Raw genomic sequence first — 13,684 nt, 5'->3', positions numbered from 1 at the left:
CATACAAATGACTTGCGCAAAGTTGCAAGTTATGTGAACAGATTATCTGAAATTAGAAAATACAGAAACATTTTATGTGTTTTAAAATGACTTGTACTCTACAAAAAATAAATAAATAAACAAACAGATTAAAAACAGCTATCCAACATTATGGCAAATGGTAAAAAATGTATTTCCACATTGTAGGGTTTTATAGTATAACAGTACTAGCTAACTTATAATGTTATAAATATTTTATACCTTTTAGTTTTAAATTTATCTTAGCACAATTTAAATATTTCAGACTTTATACTCTTTATAAATGCAATGAATAATGACATATGTCTGATTATTCTATTAAACTCAAGGTAACTTTATTGCATTAAATTACTAAAAATATAAAACTCAAAAGTTGTTTATTCCACATGTTATTATAATTAAATCATAAAAGAATTAATGCATCACAACAGAGTTTTCCATAAAAAGGTCAGAAGTTAGGAGTTTCATGACAGACTCTCCATTCAGAAGAGCAATACGTCTGGGCAACCAGCCAGAGATCAGCACAAACAAACTACACATACAACTCCACTGGCCTGAGAGACTCTTTCTTATTTTTTTTAAAACCTCATGACATCTGCAGGAGCTCTTCATAATATCCCACAAAGATTTCATGGCATATACGATTACAAAGCAACGCAGTAGGAGGTTTGCTTCTTCTAGCTTAACCAAAATCCAACCCATGTGGTAATTGGGCTCTGTTATGACAGCAACAGGCACCAGAAAAAAGGTTTTGAAGCTTCCAATTTCTCCGCCTAAAGCCTGTGTAATGAATTTATTTTCTTTGTCAGCTCAAGGGGAAAATGTCTGGAAATGAAAAGGGACAAAAAAACAAACCACAGAAATGAAAAGGAAACGGGCTGTTGAAAAAATGTGTGCTTCCTTTCCCGGCTTCCTATTCCTGGTGATCTGACTGTAAGTTAACAGGGGCAACCGCAGTGACTGAACTCCTTTGACTTACCGAGACCAGTCATCCTCATAAAAACAATCGTGCTTCCTCGGTGGGTAAGCTACAATAGTGTGCCACAGAAAAATGTGTCTCTCTGCCTGAAATGACGTCTTAAATGCATTATATGTATTGTAAAATCATGAATTACATAAATATGATGATGCTTTGTATAAACTTATTTATAAAAATTTAATGTGCAGTTACTGTTTATATTGTGCAGCTCACCAAATTAAAAATACTATAGTATACTTTAATATTTATTATTAAAATTCCTATGCTACACTCTAAAAAATGCTGTTTTTTCATCCCAGTGTTGTTGTGTCAAATAATGCTGGGTTGAAAATAACCAGCATAGAGCGTAGGCCTATAGTTGTAATATTAAATATTAAATTAATACAATTTAGCAATTTACTATCGTTAAAGGGGACATTTCACAATAATATTTTAAGATGTAAAATAAATCTTTTGTGTCTGCAGAGTATGTAAGTTAAGTTTTAGTTCAAAATAAAGATAGATGATTTATTATAACATGTTAAAATTGTCACTTTATGTGTGAGCAAAAATATGCCATTTTGGGTGTGTCCCTTTAAATGCAAATGAGCTCATGAAACGCAAATACTGATCACTACGCTCTCTCTCTCTCTCTCTCTCTCTCTCTCTCTCTCTCTCTCTCTCTCTCTCTCTCTCTCTCTCTCTCTCACACACTCACTCTCTCTCTCTCTCTCTCTCTCTCTCTCTCTCTCTGTGCACTAAATGACAGTGATGTGGTTGGATAGTTGCAGATTAAGGGGCTTTATTATTATAATAAGATCCACTTTCTGACATCACAAAGGGAGTCAATTTTCAATCACCATTTTTTTAAATGCTTGCAGAGAATGGTTTACCAAATCTAAGTTACTGTGTTGTTATTTTTCATATTTTCTAGGCTGATAGAAGCACTCGGGACCCAATCATTGCACTTAAACATGAAAAAGGTCAGATTTTCATGATATGTCCCCTTTAATATAACTGATTACTACAGCATACTTCAGTATACAACTAATTAGTGGTGTAAATACTACAGTATAGTATTTTTCATGGGAGTCATTTTAAAATATGAGTACCAAAGATAGGCTACTGTAATTTCTATGAAGGGAGACTATAATTTGGCAGTAACCAAAATGTTCTCTAAAAAGAGGGGGGGGGGGCTGTGTCATCCTTCTGCGCAGGAGCGCTTTCAGTCGCTCGGCCTGGTCCACTGAATGGAATTTTATGCCAGAGGAGGTTAGACAGCTTAACACTTATATGGCCTTTACAAAACAACTGAAACTCTGGCTTATTAACAATTATGTCTGTCAACATTAAAAGCCGAGCCTACTGAGCTGTATTACATATTTAAAATATTATAGTTTTTTTGAAAATGTGTATGTGTCTTACTACTGTAAAGGAACAGAGTACCTTATGTACTTTATGGTGTTATTGTAATGTATTTCCTTGTTTGTATTTTAATGCTTTTTTACATCTTGGCCAGGGGACTACAGATGAAAAATAGCCTTTTGGCCAATTCTGGCTTTTTTAACAATGTTTGTACATGTGTTTTATGAAATTCCGCTGTCCCCTCTTTAAATAAACCATTAAATCAAATCAAATCAAATCAAAGTACATATAGACTATAGAATTAGTAAGTTAACAACCGTAGCTGATATTTCTGAAATTTGACATATTGTATTTACTTTATCTATTTTTACGATTTTGTACACTGTATGTTCCCACTGTCTTATATTTTGTGGTTTATAAATAAACATATTTTTTTTAAAAATTAAAAATATTGTAGTAGTAGCCTACAGTATTATAGTAAACTCCCTAGTAAAATTCCTAGAACTAAGGTAAAGTATACACTACGCTATTGCTAATATTATGCAATAATATTAACAAAGAGAAGTAAATACTACATATAATACAATATTAAGGTATACAGTATTTTTTCATGTGGTATAAACTGTAAAAATGCCCATGTAAATAAATAAACTGAAAAAGAGAAAAAAATAAACTGGAAAAAACAAAGTATGAGTGGGTAAGAAAATCAAGGCAAATTGCAACAGCGCGAGGCTAAGATGATTTGCTAGCAAGCGCAACTTCACTCGCCTCTTTCTCTCTCTCTCGAGTCGTCTGAAACGTTGCAAACTCTGGCTGTTTGTTTGGTCTGACAGCGGAGGTTTTCTCAGGAACTGGAAACAGTCTAGCAGTCATCTGGACGCGTCCTGTTGTGGCAATCTCACGCCTTTTAAAACTATGTTGTAGAGATGGAGTTCATGAAAGTGATCGGAGCTGTTTTGGCACTTTGTTTCCAGCCGGGCTGCGCGTCGAAGGCGTTCAATGGTGAGTGTCTGCATAACTGTTGTGTAAAATGTCGGATCATGCATAGCGATATTTAGGCGACCACGGTTGTTATGGCTCTTGTATAGTTTGAATAAAATAAACTTGAAACTATAGTATGGAGTCGTTGGACTGCACGCGCATACGCATAGTTTTTGGCTGACAGACAACGGTTTCTTCACAATACCGCGTATTAAAGCTCTTAATGTTTTGAAGAAGATCCTAAAATATTTTCATTTTGGTATGCTTGATCTGACTTTGCAACTTGGTCGAGAAACAAAACGTTTGACTGCAGCTTCGTCAGTTTTTCTTTGTAATCTATAGTAGATTGGTCTTTTTCTCTTTTAAGCTTGCTTGTTTATTCCTTTAAGAGGATTATGTTTGGTCGCAGCACGCTGTTTGTTAGTCAGGGTGGATTTATGACGGCTGTAGCACACATGACTGTACTTGAGACAATTTTCCGCCTGACAGTCCTACTATAGTTTCCTCTTTTCCTTCTTTCATCACAATATTCCCTCGGCCAACTTTCCTCTAACCGTTCCTACAGTATTTCCAGAACTACAGCACCCACTTTTTGCTCAACACTAACATAGTGTTTCTCTGAACTGTCTGTCTGGTTTGCAGATCAGAGGATATGCCGGAGAGGTACAGAAAAGCCCTGCTATAAAATCGCAAGTTTTCAGGACAGCAGGCTCAGGGTGAGCTTTGAGGCCGCCAGACAGAAATGCAGGGATGATGCCGGAGAGCTGCTGAGCATTGAGACTGAAAACGAGCAGCGTCTGGTGGAGAGGTTTGTTCATGAGCTAAAGGCCTCAAATGGAGATTTCTGGATTGGGCTGCGAAGAGAACAGAGACACAAAGACTCTGGTGCAGATTGTTCATCACAATATTACTGGCTGGATAACAGTCGAGCCACATTCAGGTAGGAGATTAGCAGGTATAATACACTGAAAACAGTTTTCTCTAATAGCTTAAACATGTTGTTTGTGTGATAACATCTACAGCAGTGGTTCTCAAACTGGGGCCAGGGGGCCATGAGATTGTGCCAGGGGGAGCCCAGTCTAATGACATTTTATAAAATACATGAATTTATCATAAATTCTGTGTATTTAAACTTCAGAAAAATAAGAATACTAACCAACAGCACTACATTGTATAATTTAAAGTTTTGTTTAAATTCTTTGGGGGAGGGCATGAAGGGAAGCATACTACCAAAGTCCTTTCAAGGAAGTCGAGTCACTCACCCCCTAGTCTCAGCCTCAGACATCACGCCCACAGACTGTTGGCTAAACGTCTGATGTTTTTCGTACACTTTTCTGGAAACCCTGTGAGAATGACAAAGTCGTTTTTGATTGGTTGAAATAAACCGGATTTCCAGAAGACGCGAGTGTCGCGATTAGTTTCGGTCCCTGGAAAACAAAGCTCTGACGTTCCATTGAGGAAGAGAATCAGTCGTGTTCATGTGGATTATAATGAGCAGTTATCATGATCAGCTAAACATTGGATTCTCAAAAATATGCAAAGTTCGCAGCATAAACTCTCTAAAAGACATCCAAGAGTTTTGCTTGAGGCAGTTAGTGGAGTCAAAAAGTTTGGTTCTCCTGAATTGCTTGTATGTGTTAAAAAGTGGAGAAATATGCTTCAAACAGACGTTTAACGGGAGCGTCTCATTGGTGTGGCTGTTGATGAAGTGCACAACGTTGTTCTATGGTGAGTAATGTTGTCTATTTAGATGCTATTCGGTTGCGGCTGGTTATTTCAATAATTGACTTGTTGGCAGCCGGCTCGTTATTGTGGGGAGTCCGAAACGTGACGCTAGACGAAACGAACTGTGATTGGTTGATTGACATGTCGGTCAAACAGCTCGTGGGCGGGCTTTGTCCAGAAAAAGCAGCGAAAAACACCAGACCTTCAGTATTGTACTTCAGTAACTCCAGATCTTGTTAAGAACAAGACAAAACAGACCTGTCGATTCTGCAGTGCATGCGAAAAGTCTATCTCCCAGAGGATTCTGATTGACGATTGGCTATTTTTACTTGGAGGCGGGACTAGAGCGGCCATTCTGACCATTGCGATTTCCTCCATTCATAGCACTCCATATTTATATCATTCATTTGCATCTTCTTAATATTAAATATCTTTGACCATATACGGGGGGCATACAAAAAAGTTTGAGAACCAATGATCTTCAGTAATAAAACCATTTTATACAGGTCAATTATTATTTTAATGACTAAATCACAGTGGTGACTGGTGACTTCTTTTTCGAGGATGCGTGATGCATGGCTTGTCAAAACATGTATTTAGGCCGTCATGTGGCTCATGTCAGTCATGTGTTCGGTGCATCATGTGAACATATGTGCATCACGCATTTAAAAATACACATATTTTGACATGACGAGCCACAAACATGACACTCCAATTCTCCAAACACATATTGTCCGCCACTGCTAAATCAATGTGAAGAGTAAAATCAGATAGATCAGTTATTTAAGATAACTCTGTTATGTACGTATACTTCCTAAAATTTTCTGAAAGAGATTTTCTAGCAACCAGAATGCTTTTCTTGGGTATAAAGTAGTAATACTGTTTATGGCATATCATGGAGGTCACTTTAATAGTGCTTGACCCATCATGGCTGTGAAATAGTATACATGCATGGCCAAGGTATTAACAGAACAGTTCACCCAAAAATAAAAAATAAATTCTCATAATTTAACCCCCGGAGTACAGTCTGTTTTATATGTGTACGTATGTGCCTGACATGTACACAGATGTTTGATACATGCACATTGCGGCACAATGCAACGCATCTCCTGGACTGCATGCATGCACTCTTCTGATGATAAAAATCATCTGCACTGTACGCGGATGCTTGCATACATGTAAAGAGTGGATCATACTTAGGCCTTAACTCACCCCCATGCCATCCCAAATGTATATGACTTCCTTTCTTCAGATTAACGCAAAGGTTTATTTAAAAAAAATTGGTTTTTGAGTGATACAATTTTTGAGCCATATTTGGCGAAAACAAAAGAGACACATCAATATAATTTGGGCTATCGGATCAGATTACATGGAAAATGACATTTTGACTTCATTCGTCTGGTTGTTACATCATGACCGTAAACAGATAAAAGAGGACCCAGCTATAATATTGCATGTGTAGATACTGCGGATTGTGGTAAATTGTTTTGTTGAAGCTTGTTCAGTTGCTTAAAATTGTAAATTTTCATCTAGTTTGCTCCTTCGAATCCGAAGCGTTCTGAATGGCAAACATTGTTGACATCTGGGGAATCACCTGTTGTTAAAACTAAGAAAACCTTGAACAGTAGAGTAAATATCATCAGGGTGTTTTAATTTGGTCAGATATTTTTTTATATGACATTTTTTCTAATATATGATTTTTCTATGTGTTTGATTTTACGCGACACTTCAATTGATGACATTCAACGAGGACAAGTCAAAAGCAAACTCCTTCGTATGATTTCTCAAATCGTTCTCATGCTAATTTGATGTCATCTCCCTGTCGGTTCTTGCTGCGCCGCATGAAGTTGAACACCCCTTCAAACAGAAATGGTGATAGAGAGGCAAACAATACAGATTGCAGCTTTAAAGGTGCAATGTGTAATTTTTAGAAGGATCTCTTGACGGAAATGCTAAATAATATACAAAACTATATTATCAGGGGTGTATAAAGACCTTTTTATAACGAACCGTTATGTTCGTTATTATCTTAGAATGAGACGTTTTATCTACATACACAGAGGGTCCCCTTACGTGGAAGTCGCCATTTTGTGCCACCATGTTTCTACAGAAGCCCTTAACGGACAAACTTTTTTTACTAAGTTGTCAACGTCAATTACATGTTTTTCCGGTGGTGGCTACCGTAGCTTCTCAATGCTTTTCAAAAGCGGGGGTGAGCCGTGGACTGAGCCGTTGGTTGTAATTCACAACCTTACAACTGGATGCCGCTAAAAGTTACACACTGCACCTTTAACATAAAACAATTTGTTTATGTTTAACTGAAGAAAGGATGTCATTTACACAGAGGAAAATCATACAGTCTACACACAGTACATAATGGAATGTGAGTTATGATAATTTTCATATTTTGGCAACTACTCCTTTACCAAAGAAGCAAGGCAGACTTATCTGTGTTGTCTTAAGATAGTGTAGTGTGCAGTTTTTAGTAGGGCGGTTATGTGTGCTTTGTATTTTAGGAACTGGCTGGTGACAGAGCCCTCGTGTGGCCGTGAACAATGTGTGGCGTTATTCTACCGATCCTCCATCTCTGCTGGCCAGAAGGAGCTCAACCTATTCAAGTGGATGGACAATAACTGCAATTTCAAAAATAATTTTATCTGCAAGTACTCAGATGGTAGGCCTTTACTAATGTTAGCTGTCACTTAGACAACAAATCTGAGATATGTTTTAGTTCAAACAAGGATAATGTGATTATGTAAGGACTGAAGTTTTGTTGTCCCTCGTATGTTTAGAGAAACATCTTGTCTCCACTCCGGCAGATAACGTGACAGCACACACAGGTAAACAAATACATTTGGGCTAGTTTTGGCCTTTTTTGATGGTTTATATATTTAAAAAGCACTGCGTGAATATAAGTTTTTAGACGCTATTTAATCTGCAATTAAATAGACTAGTTTATATGGATTCATAAATATAAAAAGTTGGAATATCAAAGTGTACACATGTGCACATTCTATCAATATTTCTCCTACCTTAAATCTATTTATATATTTATAGATTGCACCCATTTTTAATTTTATAATTTAGTTTTATGACCACTTTCACATCTTTTTCTGACCCTTAGAATTAAATTGATCATTTTTTGTTCTTCTCCTATTTAACACTTACTGTATATGTAAATAGCCTCCACATGTGAAATAAGCAAGAGCACTTTGCTACAAACTGGATTTGTTGTTAAAGGAAAACACCACCGTTTTTCAATATTCTGCTGTGTTCTTGCCTCAACTTAGACGAATTAATACATACATGTACTTTTTGTTTTCTACAGCGCATTGTGAAGGTGTTAGCATTTAGCCTAGCCCTATTCATTCCTTAGGATCCAAACAGAGATTAATTTAGAAGCCACCAAACACTTTCATGTTTTCCCTATTTAATGGGACATTCCACTTTTAAAAAAAAATGCTCATTTTCCAGCTCCCCTAGAGTTAAACATTTAATTTTTACCGTTTTGAATCACCATTCAGCTGATCTCTGGGTCTGGCGCTAGCACTTTTAGCAGAGCTTAGCACAATCTATTGAATCTGATTAGACCGCGCTAAAAATAACCAAAGAGTTTGGATATTTTTCCTATTTAAAACTTGACTCTTCTGTAGTTACACCGTGTACTAAGACCGACAGAAAATTAAAAGTTGTGATTTTTTAGGTAGATACGGCTAGGAACTATACTCTCATTCTGGCATAATAATCAAGGACTTTGCTTCCGTAACATGGCTGACCCGGAGATTAGCTGAATGGATTCTAAAATGTTAAACTCTGGAAAATGAGTATATTTTTTGAAAATGTGGAATGTCCCTTTAAAGACTGTTACATGAGTAGTTAGTAGAGTTAGTATGGTGGCACAAAATGTGCTGCAAACTAAGTGCTCTTCCGCCATTCAATAAAGTTCTTTTTTATTATCCGCTTAAAAAATCACCACGTTTCATTTTGTGCCACCATATTTACTTGTGTAACATGGAAGTGTTTGGTGGCTTCTAAATTCATCCCTGTTTGGATCCTAAGGAATGAAAGGGGCTAGGCTAAATGCTAACACATTCATGACGCGCTGTACAAAGATGAGAGCACACATTGAAAAAAGATAGGGATGTATTTATTCGTCTAAGTTGAGGTAAGAACATAGAAAAATATTGAAAATGGTGGTGTTTTCCTTTAAAGGTGCAGTGTGTAGATTTTAGCGGCATCTAGTGGTGAGATTGCGTATTGCACCCCTCCCTTTCGAAGCACACAGAGAAGCTATGGTAGCCGTCACAGGACAAACATGTCATCGTCTGTAACAACGTAGTGACAAACGAGTTTGTCTGTTTAGGGCTATTGTAGAAACATAATGGTGCAAAATGGCGGCTTCCATGTAAGGGGACCCATGGTGTATGGAGATAAAAACTTCTTATTCTGATGTAATAAAATCAATACAGGCCATTTTGCAAGGTCTTTATACACCACTCAAAACAATTATCTATATTATATTGCAAAAGATCCTTTTAAAATGTACACACTGCACCTTTAAGTTTAGTAAAGCTTTTAATGGCTTTTTCTTTCAATAACAGCCTCTTTAAAAATCCAGATTTGCATTGTGATTCTATTGGCCAAAGGTTTTTAAAAATGACACAAATATTCATTTTCACAAAGTCTGCTGCTTCAGTGTTTTTTGATCTTTTTGTCAGATTTGTTATAGTGTACTGAAGAATAATTACAAGCATTTTATGAATGTCAAAGGCTTTTATTGACAACTACATTAAGTTTATGCAAAGAGTCAATATTTGCAGTGTTGACTCTTCTTTATGAAAACCTCTGTAATTCGTCCTGGCATGCTGTCAATCAACTTCTTGACTACATCCTGACTAATGGCAGCCCATTCTTGCATAATCAATGCTTGGAGTTTGTCAGAATTTGTGGGTTTTTGTTTGTCCACCCACCTCTTGAGGATTGAAGTTCTCAATGGGATCAAGCCAAGGTCTAGGAGTTTCATAGCCATGGAGCCAAAAATGTCAATGTTTTGTTCCCAGAGCCACTTAGTTATCAATTTGGTCTTATGGCAAGGTGCTCCATCATGCTGAAAAAGGCATTGTGAAATATGATTGGGAAAAGTTGCTTTCAGAGGAAGTTTTTGCACAATTCTTATTCATGGATGTGCAAAATTGTGAGTTAACCCACTCCCTTGGCTGAGAAGCAACCCCACATGTTAATGGTCTCAGGATGCTTTACTGTTGGCGTAACACTGGACTGATGGGCTCATTCACCTTTTTTTCTCCAGACAAGCTTTTTTCTGGATTATTACACTGACCCTTATGTTTTTTTTTTCTGGAGGGAAGTGGCTTCTTTGCTGCCCTTCTTGAGACCAGGCCATCCTCCAAAAGCCTTCGCCTCGCTGTGCGATGCACTCACACCTACCTGCTGCCATTGCTAAGCAAGATCTGCACTGGTGGTGCCCTGATCCCGCAGCTTAATCAGTTTTAGGGGTCGTCCTGGTGCTTGCTGGACTTTCTTGGGCACCCTGAAGCCTTCTTCACAACAATTGAACCTCTCTCTTTGAAGTTCTTGATGATACGATAAATGGTTGGATAAAAACTGAGGCAGAAGAAAATTAATATTTTTGTCATTCTCAAAACATTTTTGCACGACTGTACAATCCATGCTGAATGAAATTGAATTTGATCAGAACTTTTTTAAGCTGATACATCATTTACTGTGATGCTTAATTTTAGGTCATGATGATTTGACATTAATACCAAAGCATCCACCTATTACTAGGGACAATGACAAGATAAACACAGAACTCTCAGAGTCATCAGGTAATGATGTAATGAACAATGAGTTAAAGGATTAGTCAATTTTCTTAAAAAAAAAAAAAAATTGATAATTCACTCACCACCATGTCATCCAAAATGCCGATGTCCCTCATCGTTCAGTCGAGAAGAAACCATGCTTCTTGAGGAAAACATCCCAGGACTTCTCTCATTTCAATGGACTCTAATGGACACCAACACTCAACAGTTTTAATTTAGTTTAAAATTTCAGTTTCAGCTGAGTTTCAAATGACTCTAAATGATCCCAAATGAGGCATAAGGGTCTTGTCTAGCGAAATTGTCATTTTTGGCAAGAAAAATAAAAAAATGTGCACTTTTGAACCACAACTGTTCGTCTGTCTCTGGTCCTGTGATGCTCCAGCGTGACCTTACGTAGTGTGTAATGCCGTGGAAAGGTCACGTGTTACATATATGAAACGCACATTTGCAGACCATTTTAAACAATAAACTGACACAAAGACTTTAATTGGTATCGTTCCACATACAACAACGTCAGAACGGTCCTCTTTCTCCACAGTAGTTTCAATACGTCATCCGGGACCTCTTGACGTAATGGCATATTGCGTGAGGTCGCGCTGGCGTGTCACAAGACCGGAGATAGACGAGAAGTTGTGGTTTAAAAGTGCATATTTTTTATTTTTATTTTCAAAAATGACAATAATTTTGCTAGATAAGACCCTTGTGCCTCGTTTGGGGTCGTTTGGAGTCCTTTGAAGCTCCGTTGAAACTGCTGTTTTGAGCTGCATTGAAACTGTTACGTGTTGAGGTCCATTGGAGTACATTAAAGTGAGAAAAATGGTAAATCTATCTGGATTTTTTCTTTAAGAAAATTGACTAATCCTTTAAATAACCATGATATCAATATCATTTTTTGATATTGATTTAAAAAAATTCTTAAAGGTGCAATGTGGGATTTTTAGAAGGATCTATTAATAGAAACGCAATGTAATATACATAACTATATTAGCCCTAGACGGACAAACTGTTCTACAGAGCACGTTTCGTCCCAACGTTGTCTCAGACGACGACATGTTTGTCCTGTGGCAGCTACCGTAGCTTCTCATTGTTTCGAAATTGAGATTGGTTGCAATTCGCAATCTCACTGCTAGATGCCGCTAAAAACCCACGTCACACCTGTAATTCAAAATACAGTTTTTTTGTTAACAGCCGTTTAAATATGTCTGTTTTTATTTCTCAGTTTCACTTTCAGATGACACAGTTAATATTTACTACATCCTCCTGGCTACTGTACCTGTAATGCTGCTGTTAATATTAGTGGTGTCAGGGGTGCTCTGTTTTAGAGTAATGACCAAGAGGTGAGTAATGCAGTGCTTACATTCATAACATTTACTTTATTATCTCCATCTGTTATCCAGTGCATACTACTGTACATACTGTAATATTCATAATAACTGTCTTTGCAGGAGAAAAGAGCAAAATATAATATATGCGGTTCCAGGGCAGTGGGTGCGCACGACACCTCCAAAAAGTCAAAACGAATACCAACACACTGACGTGTTGAAGCAGCCCGTAGCTCATCTGGAATACATGAGCTCTGACATTAATAGACCCTTTATCTTTACATCTGCAAGCGGTCAGGACTACGAGAACGTTCAGAGCAGCACCACACAGAGTGGGTTTGTTACCAATGACATTTATGAGAGCTCCTCTGCAACAGAGGCTGGATGGGTGGACAACGACATCTATGGATACTAAATCACTCTATATGTTGACTGTAAGTCTGACCTCTCTCTCTAGCATGGCTGGATCTCCCTCCATTTTTAATCTCATCTCCAGCATGTATGCTTGCTTTGATGTGCACTGTGTCAACTGGTGGGAGGATTGGGAAGCCTGCGAGGGTGTACAATGATTCCCATAACTGTTGGACTTGTACAAAGAAGCGTTAAGGTGTCATCACATTGTGAGAACTTCCTCTGTGGAAGCTGGTATCCTGGAACGTGACCCTCCAGTAAATTCACAAAGCAGTGCGATGACCTCACAGCTCATCACAACAACATCCCTTCTTCTTTAATGCCCACTTTGCTCCTTTGTTTTAAAGTTGAAGTTAAGGTTATCTGCTTGCTTATTCACATGTGCTGGGCAGAAGCAACATATGGGCTTCTTTAGGATGTAGTATAGAAATATATATATTTTTTTTGTTTTAAACAAAAAACGAAATAATGACTTATAGCATAATGATATAAATGTACAGGACGTTGGTTATTGTAACATATTAAATATGAATTTAACTTTTGGGTGTCATATTAAGCAAATGTGAGCAATTTAAGCATGCTTGTAAATTCATTGTAAATGTTATGTTTTTAATAATATCAACAAGTTTGACTTGTACTGTATATAGAAGCTGAAATGGGCCTGTTATAGATTGGTGTGTTTTATGTTTTTTTATATATACATTTTTTATCAATTTTATAATATTTTTACTTACTGTATTTTATAATAAAGAGTTTGAAGCTTATGCTGCTTTTTCATTTACCTCAGGTTTAAATGAGTAACTCAGCCAGCCCGTTTTACATTGTGTTCTTTTATAATGACACGGTTTGTTATATTGTGAGCTGTGAGTGTTAAACTCGAGTTTTCTTTTAAAGTTTTTTCCCTTATTTTTATTTTATTTTTTTATAAAAGGAGTTATAGATAAATATACAACTCACAACAAGTGGAAATCAAATAAACATAACATTAAAAATAATTAAGAAAATAAATAAATAAAAGAAAGAAAAAATGCCAGTGGTAAGTTACAATAATTTAAAGCATTATT

General features: G+C 36.9%; 1 protein-coding gene across 4 annotated transcripts; it reads left to right on the top strand.

Moving 5' to 3' along the window:
* Positions 1-3,071: 3,071 nt before the first annotated feature.
* Positions 3,072-13,384, top strand: laynb (layilin b). Of its 4 annotated transcripts, none has more exons than XM_055196407.2 (7): positions 3,072-3,343; positions 3,965-4,262; positions 7,564-7,721; positions 7,840-7,887; positions 10,807-10,893; positions 12,119-12,224; positions 12,333-13,384. In XM_055196407.2, exons 1-7 carry the CDS (start codon positions 3,268-3,270, stop codon positions 12,622-12,624), a joined length of 1,065 nt encoding a protein of 354 aa, XP_055052382.2. In that variant the 5' UTR covers positions 3,072-3,267; the 3' UTR covers positions 12,625-13,384. The 4 variants fall into 4 exon arrangements, with proteins under 4 accessions (XP_055052382.2, XP_055052385.2, XP_055052381.2 ...); XM_055196406.2 differs by having other exon boundaries at positions 3,073-3,343; positions 12,107-12,224; XM_055196410.2 differs by lacking the exon at positions 10,807-10,893.
* The last annotated feature ends 300 nt before the right edge of the window (positions 13,385-13,684 follow it).

This window comes from Misgurnus anguillicaudatus, chromosome 24 (assembly GCF_027580225.2).
Source record: "Misgurnus anguillicaudatus chromosome 24, ASM2758022v2, whole genome shotgun sequence".
Lineage (NCBI taxonomy): Eukaryota > Metazoa > Chordata > Actinopteri > Cypriniformes > Cobitidae > Misgurnus > Misgurnus anguillicaudatus.
This window is presented reverse-complemented; position numbering and strand designations above follow the sequence as displayed.